Here is a 13,179-nt window from a genome sequence, read left to right on the forward strand (position 1 = left end):
CCTGCTTCACCTGCTCCGGAGTCTCCACTGGCCCCAAGACGACCACAGGCTCCACCCTACCTCTGCCTACACACCAAGTAGGCCACTCTGACTCCAGCTGATCCACCCTGGCATTTGACCCACTGCAAGCCCAGCACCCAGAACAACTCAGACATGTTGGAGGCACACGGGCCCCCATACAAACAGCAAGTGAAAGCAACTCTACGTATTCATTACAGACGTTCGTAAGAGATTTGAAACAGGTAACTCTGTCATGAACTTCTCACAGCTTTCAACTCTATCTCTATGGATCAGCAGAAATTCTGAAGCTTTACAGTAAATCAACAAATAGGCAAAAACAGCATTCCCCAGGAATATGTGACACCATACTTTATCACTGGTATTGATGTCGTCTCCTCCCACAGACAGGTCTTCTTCAATTTCTTCACCAATACTTAGTTCGCTTTTTTCTGAGCGACGGCTGGCACTAATTCCAAGAGGAGAAAAGAAAGAAAAGTAAGAACTCTGAAAAGAAGAGCTAACATTCTTCAAATGTGCACACACATTAATCTTAATCCTCTGAGTAAACTATAACATTCAATATCAGTGTCACACATATCACCTCACTAATATCTCAGTAACCACCTCAACAGTTTGGAGGAGAAAACCAAGGTTCAATGGTGACTTTCTGAACACAATTGCAAGAAAACAAACCCAGATTTCTAAGATTTCATCTACTACATCACACTCTCTCAAAACAACTATACGCTAATTTTATATGCTAAAAATGAATACATATTTCCAAATGCAATAAAAAATGTCAAGGTAAAACTCTTTGTCGTCTAATTTAAAATTTCCAGTCAGCCCAACAACAAATATTACTTCCAAACTATTAGGCAATGTCTGGACTATTTTTATGTTTTTAAGGTTATCTGACATAAAATATTAAGAAATAGCATCAGAATTAGAAAAATAATTGGAAAGGGCCATTTTAAAAAAAAACTTAATACAGGCCACTCTCACCATCAAGAGGAAAGAAAGCGATAGAGTGCACTCATGGCATGGCACTACCTGCACCCACGTGACTCGCCTCAACTGCTCCACGTCAGCTCTTTATCTCATTCTTACCAGCATCAACATGATGCAGATGTCCGTGTATTATAATGTAAGATGAAGAGCATGCTCCAAAACTACAACTTTGGATTAATCATCTTTTATTCACCTTCAATTAATATGAACAAGAGAATCAAATATACTAAAATCCTAATATCACCTTGTCACATTTGTCTATATTCAGAAGTTACAAATATTTGTCCATTTTTCTTACCTATTAAAATCATCAAGATAGTCGTCATCTTCTCCAGTCCCTGATAAGTTTAAGAAAAGATATGTTACATTTACATAAACACCGCATAATTTATCTACAACTAAACATGTTTCCTGCCAAAACAATATACATGACTGAACTATAATGCATCATTAAGAGAGAAGACTTAAGATCAGAAACAACACCTTTTCCATCACTATGAAGACAATGACAAGAGCTGTCCCAAGTGGTCACCCCGTCTCCTGGGGGGTGAGCTGCACCTTGCCTTTACTCTAGCCCTCAGAGGGTATGCTCTTGATGCTGCCCTTTGACTGGATGGAGCTTGGCAGCAGCAAGCTCACTGCTGTCAGCCCCTCTGGTTACCTGCTGTGAACCACTGAAACTTCTAAGCCAACTGCTGTTGTTAAGACTCAAGTATGACCCCCATGGTGTGAAGAGGCAGGATCACATCAGTGGACCAGCTCCAGCCCAACAGTGCTGAGCTCCAACAGCCCCAGAACCCAGGGGGCCTTGGTGATCTTCTGTGGCTGTGCCCAAGAACAATCAAATCCACACCAATCACAGGGTTAACATATATTTTCATGCACATAAAGTGCTTGACACAGATCTTGGTCCACATTAAGGTCTGAACAAAGGAGAACCTCAGGAGAGAGAGATGGTGATGAAGCAGTGCTACAGTTTTCTCCAGGTGTACCTGAGGCTGACAGAGTGAGCACCTTCAAGAAGACCTAGGGCTATGTTTTTTTAAATAAAGATTTTTAAAAAAGATTACATATTAAAGATTTTTTTTTTTGTCATTGTTGTTGATGGACCTGTGTATTTTCTATTTATTTATTTATATGTGGTGCTGAGGATGGAACCCAGTGCCTCACACTTGCTAGGCAAGTTCTCTGCCACTGAACTACAACCCTAGCCCAACCCAGGGCAATTGAGGACCAATTTACAAATTAGCTTTCCTTCCCTTCCACATCTTCTGAGGGTCAGTTGAGGAAAGAGGGTTGGAGGTACATGAGAGCTGCTTAAATTGTGAGCAGAAGATGAACAAGAATGATGTAGGACCTACAAGGGGAAGATGCAGATCAAGAAGCTCTGGCTCAAGGGCAAGCTATTCAAAGAAGCTGCTGGCACTGTCCTAGGTCCTCAGATCCGTCTATGTCTCTTGAACTGTTGAGGGAACCCAAGTTCTGATGGCAGTTAGACAAAGTAATGCTCCTTACAGTACACAAGTACTATAGTCCATTTATCAAATATGAATGACCTAGGTCCCCTCTTTCTTCTAAGAAAGAGGCAATGAACAGGGGTACAAACCCAAGGCTGCTTAGAGTGAGTGGAAAGAACTGAGACAGCAATGGAGTTAAAACCTAATGAAAGCCACAGAGATGCAAATTCTGGAGGACAGTGTGTTCCAGGAAGAGAAAACACATGCAAAGTCCTGGAGACAGAGGAGAGGTTGTTTAAATAACCAGGAGGAAGCTCCATTAACCACAGGATAGTCTATGGGGGTAGACAGAGCCAGCAGGCATCAGAACATTCAGGCCCTGGAGGGCCAAGGTCGGATTTAGGCCTAAATGCCAAAGGAAGCTAATGAGAGGGTGAGGGAGTCAAAGAGACCAGGGCAGCAATATCTGATGTGCTTTCCCATGCACACACTGATGGCTAATAAAGGAAATCAGAAGCTACTGTGGACAGCAAGGCCTGAGATAACTGGGGTAAGGTCTCCAGTTGAACCAGTGACCTACAGATAAGACAAGTGGGTGTGAGGAGGTGGGGAGGAGACTATAAGGAAATGAAGAAAGCAAGAGTCATTGCTAGTGGAACACCCAAACTATCAGGCAATGAGGGGGGTCCCTGGCCATATGCAATAGGTGGGGACAAGTTTCCAGGCTGCTTTCCTCTCTAGAATACAAAGCCTGTCTCCACTGGCAGCCTCAAAGGTTAAGGGGCTACAAGTGCTTGACAGAAAGCAGGCACTGTCAAGCAGGGCACAGGAAAGGGAGAAGGGAAGAAATCTTTTTCAACAAACCACACAGGTGACAGGTTTACAAGGCCAAGAAACAAACAGCATTAGCAGCTAATAAAGCCTGAGAGCCTCCAAGGACTGATCACTGTCCCTTACTGTGAATATCAACACAGAATAGAAGAGGAAACCGAGGCAGGTTAGTGTCAGAGCCACGATGACAGCTGCCTTCCCACATGTAGCTAATGCAAAACATACCACAATTACTGAGCAACGTGAAACACACTGGGTTCTGACTTCCTGGTGAAACACTACACAGCACTACTGGAATCTGGAATAGCAAGTCAAGTCAAAATGCACGTCATGAACACAACAGATTTACATTTCTTTAAACTGGGTGTTAGCAAAATTCTGACCACAGGCCAATGATTCTTGTCTGTGTTTCCTGATAGTCTCTCCTCCCTACCCCATGCCACCCACCTGCCTCCACCCAAGACCTGATCCTGGTCATCTCTGGCCTGGACTTCTTTCTTTCACTCCACCTCCAGACAGTAACCTGGTTTTGCTCAGTCTATGAGCTCAGATTGGCTTTTACATTTTTAAGGAATATAAATATTCATACATATGTAACATAGGCTACATGTGGCCAACAAAGCCTAAAATATCTACTAGCTGGCCCTTTACATAGTTTAGTGACTCCTTGCCAGGGTCCAGCCCTGGCGAGGGTCCAGGGATCCTGAAGGAGGAGTGGTGTCAGCAGAAGAAGAGGAGATGGGACGACTGGTTGCAAGTTATAAGCAGCCTTCAGAAAAAATCTGCTGCCCCTAGAGGGACCCTTATTTTTATATCTTTTTTACAGGTGTTTTTCCAGGTAGTTAATGGATAGCTTCACAGCCTGAAACTTCTTTGATTTTCATAATTTTCAAGAGTTACTATCTTTTCTGACATACATTGATTACCTAAGCTATTGAGTACATTGTTTAAAATATTTTCCTGTAACTTTAGCCAATCATGATTAAGCTTTTGCGTGTTCACATCACTAGGTGCTAGGTGACACAACTAGACTACATGTCTCCAGACCTATTATTCACTTTTATACCAATAATTATTTCATTAACCTTTAACTTTAAAGCATACTTATGATTATTGGTAAGCTTTCTTACTTCTAAACTAAAATCCCAGTAAAAAACACTGAAATAGTGAAAGTCTGTTACTTAAAAAGCCTACTACTCTGAAGTACCTCTAAAATATGTCTATGTTAATTTTACATTATTTTATTTTTAATTTCCAAAGAAATTTCCTTTTTTAATATGACCTATTTAACTGCTTTCTTACAGAGTTTCCTTGGTCAAAGCACACCAAGTCTTACATCTTTGTAATCTTTAACTGAAGGGCAGGCTCTACACCTCAACTCATTTGCCATTAATATTAACTATGTGTTTCCCATTTTCATCATAAATTCCTGAGTAAGGCAAAGGAGGGTGTGTTGGTGGGGGGAATGTATTTTTATTAGCCTCTGGCCCTCAAGAGAGGGATACCATAATCCTCCTTTAGTTAAGTAAGCTATATACGGTGGTCCTTGAACTGTGGGCACAGCAATTGTTTTTCTGTAGCTAGGTGTTGTACAGGTTGTGGCTTTAGGACGGGGAGTGTGTGTGTGTGTGTGTGTGTGTGTGTGTGTAAATGGTTAACGGTAGGATAAACATTTCTTGTTGCTTAGGCTTGAGGAATAACACTATTGTTTGTATCCTGATATTGAAATACACCTTGGGGCATGTCTTAATTGTATCCTTAGTCTCATTCTGGGCATTTTCCTGCAATCTCAGGCAATACGTACTTTTATTACTGATTGATGTACGCCCTATTATCCATATCATAAGTATCATAAACAAGGCATGTAACATTCCCGAAGGTTCCGGTTTCCAGATGGTGCGGCCCTGCTGCAGCATCCCCTACACTGTGACCCGTCAGACAGCAGGTGCAGGAATGCCTTTATACCGACTCCTCCTCCAAACATGCTAATTGTCTCTTATTTCCATTTGCATACCTTAGATTAATATTTACCAAAACAAAACAGGTTGTGTTCTAAAACTTTATTTATAATTGTTTTTATGAAACTCAGAATTTATTTTCCCACTGAAATAAGCTTTAAATAATGTCTAGGGAGTAAAGCACAATCACTAAGGGCTCTTAGGCAATGTATCATATTCTAAAAGCCACATGGTCCTGGGCGTTACTCAGCCTAGGCTCTTCATCTGTAAACCTGGAGATATAAACGTACCTCTAAGGAAACACTTATAAAGGGACTTCTTGGTACAGTGCTGGGCACACATCACTACCATCATTACCATCCTAGACTACTCCACCAGAATATGAAATTTATATTTACAATGAAAAAAAGCTCAAACAGAAAATATTGTTGCAATATAATTAAACAAAGCTAAATAAAATTCTGTTTCTATTGAATCCTTATGTCTTGCTTAGTGACAAACATCTGGCTAGTGAACTGGTATGTCACACTAGTAGGAACTATCTAAATTCCAACCAAGGTGTGTCAAAGTCCCAAGAGAAGACAAAGTGAGGCAGAACACTACCACCTTCCTACTCTACCAGCAACTCTGCAGTCAAAATGGCCTCCTTCTTCCCCAACTGAGGAGAAGAGCTCTACGAAGTTCCTCCTCAAACGCAGAGAGCGAAACCCTCACTTTGATAAGAGAATAGAGCAGTCAGAAAAGCTAAAAGGTTTGGCAACAAAGGGAAACATCACAAGAGTGAAACAAAAAAGTACCAGAACTCAAAAGAGACAGAGCAGCCGACAGGTGCCATGGTCAGGGGGTCTCCAGGTGGGGCAGATCACCAAGGCAGCAGAAGGAATGCCTACTGCGTCCCCACAGCACCAGACGGCAGGAACCAGGGAAGGGAAGGGAATAGGCCCACCTAGCTGGCCAGCCAGCAACCAGGACGCACAAAGAAAGGAAGGCAGCACAGCCAGCAACTCAGCCGTTACCAGGAGGACTCCAGGGCACTGTGTGGAACAAGAATCCAGGCAGCTCAGGGAACATCTATTCTTCTGCAAATGGCTGCAAATGGGGGAACAAAGTAACATAAAAAGGAAACTAACGTTTGTCAGGCATATACCATGCCGGACACTGCACTTTTATTTATGTACATATGCATATTTAAATCCTATTTACTCTTTAAAATGAGGTACATATTAGTTCCACTTAACAGATGAAATAGCAGCTCAGTTTACCCCCATCCCAATCAGTGCCACCTCAGGATTTTCAGGTACTAACCCAGCTCTCTGCCCTACTCAGGACATTTCTCCAGGAGTGCGGTTGTTCACTGAGCTGCCCCCTCAGACCTGCCTGCAGTTGGAAAGGCAAGCAGCCTGCCTGGGAAGCTATGCTCCATCACTCCCAGGTGTGAGTCATCACGGACCAGGGACCTAACCACACCTCACATTCAGAGAGGACAGGAGATGGCCACGGAGAGCCCAATTGTGACCTTCCTTCAAGTCAGGGACACAGCAAGGTTCACCCAGGCCTGCCTGTCAGACCTGCCTGTGGTTTGCACAGTACAGAGAACTGCATTTTCAGCGCGTGACCCAGGGTTCAGTAATGGCACACAGGGCCTCGTATTTCCACAGGAACATTTCCTTCATAGCAGGATCGCCAACATCTGCTCCACATAACAGAACACATCTCATAATTTTCCCTTCACAAGTCTGTTCCTTCCATTAGACTGAAGCCCCTGCAAGCTGGACCCCTGTATTCCCAGTATCCAGAGAAGAGCTCTGCCTCTGACCAACTCTGCCCAGTCTCAACTGACACCTCTTTCCTTCTCCCTGGTAATCTGCTAATTGACCATGAGATCTCAGCAGTCTTTCTGAGAGCCCTTCTTGGCATGCCCAGGCCAGGTGAAGCTGACTGCAATGGCTTCTGTGCCCACAAGGCGGCCCTCTAACACATGAAACATCTGCAGGTTCCTGCTACATCCTTCTCCCTTACTAGAGTCCAAGCACCACAAGACAGACATCTGTCCTGGTTGCTGCCACAGCCATCCTTGGCACAGGGTATAACCTGGACAGGTTATGTGGATGAACTGCTGAATGAACAGAACAAACAGAGACTCACGGAGTCACTTCATGTAAGAATTTACCCTAAAAATATCATCACTTTAAAGCATCAAAACTAAAACTGGAAATCCAGTTACCTAATCCAAGTGATCCAATTTTATCGTTGACCAATTTTAGATCTTTCAAAACTGTGCTTCCCTTTTTACCTGTGAACAGGAATAAATATTAGCATTAAAGAATATTTATTAAAGAAATAAATATTAACATTCTCTAAGCCATGTCAAAATTTCTTTTTTAATATTAGACTTCTATAGAACAGGAACATAACCCAGAACTAAGAAAAAAATTACATGCCATCATTAAGAAATGCTTAAATTATTTACTGTAACATTTTTATAAGCCCAAAACAATATTTATTCACAAATAATTAATACTCTTCATTGGAACACAACCATCTCACTATTCAACTATTGCATAAGCAGTCCCACCAATGCATGAACTATAGTTAATTACTTTCACCAATTTTATTTTTCCTTTGAACCTCTGTATTTTTATTTTATTTTATTTTATGCACTATTTTATTTGTCAAGCAGATCTGCTCACTGGTAGTATTTCCTCAGCCTTAGTTCTCAGCATCCTAAGTCACCATTCTCTAGTCTGTCAGTGACATGACCACAGTATCCTGAATTCCTTGAGGGTGGCAATAACCAGGGAGAGAAGGGACACCACAGGCCATCTGACTGGACACACAGCTAGCTTCCCAAATGTCTGTCTTGTGTGGGTTCTAGCAATTCTCACAGTTGTGCCATGTAACACAAAAGGATTAGGAAGCATGGCAAAACTAGACAAAACCCACAGTGCAAATTCCTAGTGTAGCTACTCGGGAGACTTTCTCAAGAGGTACTCGTATGCTCTAAACACACCGGCAATATCCTATATGTACTGTGGTCTGGTATACCAAGTCCACTGTATCCCTAACGTGTGAGGGGAGGGCTAGGAGGGCAAGAGGTGTCACAGCTTGACTATGCTCTTGACAAGGAACTTTACCCTTACACTACACATGAATAGCCAAGTTCATGTAAACAGAATGCTTTACTTAATGTTCCAATGATGATTACGATGGTCCCACAGAACAAAAGTTTCAAAATTACCTGACTTTAAATTCAACTCATTTTAAAAGTCCAAAAAGAGAAAGTATTTAAAAATTGCAAATGTACTTTGATTTACAATGGATTACATCCAATAAACCCAGCACAAGTTTAAAAATGTTGTAAATCAGAAACACATTTAATAGGCCTCACCTGCTCAAAATCCGGCTGAGCAGAGTGTTTCCCTAGCGACCCTGTGGCTGCCTGGGAGCTGCAGTCTACTGCCACTACCCAGCACCACAGAAGAGGATCATGCATATTGCTAGCCATGGAAAAGATCCATGTTCAAAACCGAAAGTATTGTTCCTATCAAGTGCACACTGCTTTCACATAAAGTTGAAAAATCATCAACTCAAACCATCATACGTTGGAGGCAGTCTGTGTGCATATACATACACTATATACACATAAACATTTTATATATATAATGTGCAGATACACATTATATATAAAAAAGTGACATTTCAGCTAAAAAGCCATCTTCCTAAAAGTATTCTGATGGCAGAGAAAAAGCAAAGTATGAATGAGACAGAATGTGATTACATCAAAAAAGAAATGAAAAAATATCAACAGGAAATGGTGAAGTGATAAAATTATGGGCTATATTTATGATGATCCTAAAAAAATTAACAATCATATACTACCTAATGAGAGAAAGAAACACCCAGCGTAGGCAAGCCCCCATCCTTAGGCACTTACTCTCAGAGTCTTTCAACGAGGGGGCTCCTGCCAGGGAACTGAGTCCGCTCCTTAAGGGGGGCGCATCTGAGAGTGAAGCCAGGCTTCCCGCTGGCTTCCTAGGTTCACTTCTCCTAACAGGAAGCAAGTGACAGTGAAACAGTAATCTTAGGTCCTGACACTAACACTTTTATTTTGCCCCTAGAATAAAAGCAACTTGTAAAAATTGGATATGCACACAGTGGTTGGAAATAAAGCACACACGCTTTATAACTTCAAAATCATAAAGTAGCAGGGCACAGTGGCACACCCCTGTAAATCCCAGCAGCTCGGGAGGCTGAAGCAGGAGGATCGCGAGTTCAAAGCCAGCCTCAGCAAAAGCGAGGCACTAATCAACTCAGTGAGAACCCTGTCTCTAATAAAATACAAAATAGGGCTGGGGATGTGGCTCTGTGGTCTAGTGCCCCTGAGTTCAATCCCCTGTACCAAAAAAAAAAAAGAAAAGAAATAAAATAAAATAAATTACACCTACAAGGCAATACAGTCTACAGATCTATCACAAATCTACACAGCAAGCTTGTCAGTAAATAGTCAGCCCAGGACTGGGTTGTGGCTCCGTGGTAGAGCACTTGTCTAGCACACGAGAGGCACTGAGTTCGATCCTCAGCACCACATAAAAATAAATAAAATTAAGATATTATGTCCATCTACAACTAAAATAATATTTAAAAAGAAAAAGCCAGCACAACTCTCTTCAGAACTGTTTAATATCTTACAATCGACACTGACTTGTTTGGCACCTTCACTGTCTGTGTCATGTGTTTCAGAAGCCCTTGTCCATCAGCCATAAACGCACCAAGGGACAGTATAGGAGTAAACTAGTAAGTACTACTACTCAGATGTACGTATTGCTGGAAAGCTGCACACCCCTTCCAAATCACAAGCACCCATCTGGGGGATGCCCAACACGCTGCACACACCCACACACTCCATGGTCTGATCTTCCTACATCCCTGTCTGATTTCACACCTTCTCCCTCCGTCTCCATCCTTACTCAACTCAGACGAGAATGTACACGGCACCACATCCACCTCTGTACCAAAGAGCAGACCCGCGCTCTGCTCTTCTGGCAAAGACTGTTGCCCTGGGGCAGGATTCCACCACTGGACAGCGTTCCAGGAATCCTCCCCTCATCCTCCTCCATTTTAAATCCAGACCCTTCTCAGAGGCACCCACATGGGCTGTTACTTCTCAGAATATAACCTGCCCTCTAGCCACCACCTCAATCCTCGGCACCCTTTACAACTCATCATGTTGACCTTTTACAATCGTTTCCTCTTGAGCCCATGCTAATCCTTTAACCTGCCGCCACGCCACTCCAATAAAATCACCCATCAAGGTCATGGCTGACCTCTACGTGGCTAACTCCAGTGGCTGACTTTAGCAGTGTTCATGGGAATGCTCCCTACTGCTTCCTCCTGCAAAGACACCCTGTCTTTCTCTTTCCACCATCTGCATATTTCTTGATCACCTGGGTAACCTTGTCATTCTGCTGGTCTCCAACCTCTCAGTTCGACATTACCTACAAACTGAATGGCTCCCTCATTCACATCTCCAGCCTGGGCCATGCCCGTAACACAGACGCACAGGCCCAGCAGTGAATGCACGTCCAGCAGCCAGCTTCAAGGCCTCGTGGCAGCTCTAGCTCCTACGCCACTGCCATGCCACGCACAGTGCCCTTCCCACTCTTCACCTGGGGAGATGGCTTTCAACTTCATAGTGATCCAAGCCAAGAGCCCTGGCACCACTGTGGATACTAACTTGGCCTCTGGCATTTAGCAGCAAGTCGTTTGGAATCTAACTTCAAAGTACTTCCCCAAACAGCCATTTGTCATCCCTTTCACCATGACCCAAGTAAAGAACTACACAGCCCCTACCTGGGCATCCTGTGTCCACCCAGGTCAGTAGCCAGACACCTTCTAGTCTCAGAGGAAAGACACTCAATGGTTAGTCCAGACCCACTTCTGTGGGTCCATCTCATACAAAGTCCACGCTCTTTCCCTTTCTGTCCATATCTCTGCGTATGCCATCTCCTCTCCTCAGAGTTCTGCAAGCCCAGATTCTGCCTGGCGGACTCCCTTGCCTCTTCTGGCTCTTTGCTCAGCTGACGCCCTCTAAGGGAGGTGCCCACATGAGGCCTTCTCTGATGTGATGCTGAAATCCAGATGATCTCCAGCCCCTTCACCTCTCTCTCTCTCTCTCTCACACACACACACACACACAGGCACAATTTCCCCATCATCTGGCAGACATTGATGTAATTCTTCCTGATTTTCTAACTCCAGCCAGAAGATGAGCTTCCTGAGGGCAGTTTTGCTTTTTCTAGCATAGCTACGCCTGACCTGGAACATGGCAGGCACTTAATACATAGTTAGCTATGAAATAAGTCATACCTGGTTTCTTTATAAATCAGGGATTATTTTACAAAATAACAAGTTTAATGATATAAGATCATATTTATGGATTTGATAACTATAGAACCCTTAAATTATTAGCTTTTACATTTGATCTTAGTCAAAGGGCTGAAAAGTGGTAGTTTTTAAAAAAATACAGTATGTAAGCACTGATAAATTACATCTTTAAAACTTTAGTCTGAGAACAGTAGAATCCAAAAACATTCTACTCACCAACCATAAGTTTTATCTGGTTTAGGAATGGGATCATCAAAGAAAGAGTCTCCTTCCAAATCATCTTCATCTGGACAAAGACCAGCTGTGTCTTTGACCTCTGAAGTGGCATTGCTTAAGAAAGATCCAATTTTGCTGTCATGGGCCACTGAGTGCAGACTGCTTTTGCTCTTTGCCTCTGACAAGGAGATGCTTGTGTCATTCTGGTTGGCCTCATTGCTGGCCTTCTAGAAAGAGGGAGAGAGAAAAGACTTCTTTGGTGAGAAGACCTTAAATATTTTAAATACAGAAGTCAGATGAACATAAGCAAATCTGCGGGCGGGGGAGGCTTGCAGTAGCATGAACTGCAGTGTGATACCATGAATTATCCGTTACTCCCCAGGCTTCCTACTATGGCCAACTACTGACAGGTAAAAATGCTAAAGAAATACGTGTATACCATTCCTTTCTCCTTCCGTAAATGCAAATATCTTTACTATGCCTATCCTACTTATAAACGTATTTCTCATTTATTAACATATCCATTTCCTCTCACATGTCCTAAAAAAACTCTTAATACAGTTTCAACTTGCAGATGATAGAAAGAGAAAAGGAAGATTATGTCACAGAAGTGAACCACACATTAAAGTATTATCAGAAACAAAACAGCAGTTTTCCATCCAGTGCCAAGCACCAAAGACGCTGAGGTGAGAACGCTGTCTTCACTCACTCCTGCTTCCACGGGGAACAGACTATCCACGACAACTGCCTTAGCGCAGCATTCCAGAGTCACTCACTAGTCTGCACCTTCCAGGAGGCCCAAGGATGGGGACATTCATCTTGCAGCCTATCTTAAACCAAGGTGAGAAGTTCTAAGGTATTTTTACCACGCCCTACTTGCACACAGCAAGGTCAGCACAAAGAACCACATGGCTTTCTTCTTCACAGTTATTTCACAGCCTAATTTTATTCTTTCCATGATCACATTTGTGTTTAGACATGTCCATATTAACAACAATGACAAAACAATGCCAGCAATAATAACAGCAGCTAACAATTATGGAAAGCACTCAGACGTTTCACATGTGACGCCTCATTTAATCTTCGAAGCTATGGTGTGGGTCGACTGTCTACTACCTCTGCGACTGTCTACTACCTCTGTGGATATAAGAAAGGAAACACAGATATTTATGAAACTTGTCAAGGTCCCCCAGGTAGGTGAGAGGTGAAGTCACATCAGAGTCAAAGTCTCATTCCAGAAGTTAGCTCTTAATACTTACCTTAACCTATTAGATTGAATTTGTGAGGATGTGTTTAATGTGTTTAAAATGGCAATTTCCAAATAT

General features: G+C 42.7%; 1 protein-coding gene across 4 annotated transcripts in view; it reads right to left on the minus strand.

Moving 5' to 3' along the window:
• Positions 1-13,179, minus strand: part of Cep43 (centrosomal protein 43) — a 39,650-nt gene that overhangs the window by 7,779 nt on the left and 18,692 nt on the right. For 2 of the 4 annotated variants that reach the window (XM_046449324.2, XM_046449325.2), the window contains 5 exons: positions 11,855-12,081; positions 9,189-9,301; positions 7,479-7,547; positions 1,307-1,346; positions 370-466 (listed from right to left, as the gene is read on the minus strand). In XM_046449324.2, coding sequence (XP_046305280.1) covers positions 370-466; positions 1,307-1,346; positions 7,479-7,547; positions 9,189-9,301; positions 11,855-12,081 — 546 coding nt within the window. Of the gene's footprint in view, positions 1-369; positions 467-1,306; positions 1,347-6,200; positions 6,344-7,478; positions 7,548-9,188; positions 9,302-11,854; positions 12,082-13,179 lie in introns of those variants that run through there. The other 2 variants (XR_006852684.2, XR_009227215.1) reach the window with 2 other exon arrangements.

Source organism: Marmota monax, unplaced genomic scaffold (genome assembly GCF_021218885.2).
Source record: "Marmota monax isolate L192 unplaced genomic scaffold, Marmota_monax_Labrador192_F-V1.1 WCK01_AAM20220418_F8-fsc00083, whole genome shotgun sequence".
Taxonomy (NCBI): domain Eukaryota; kingdom Metazoa; phylum Chordata; class Mammalia; order Rodentia; family Sciuridae; genus Marmota; species Marmota monax.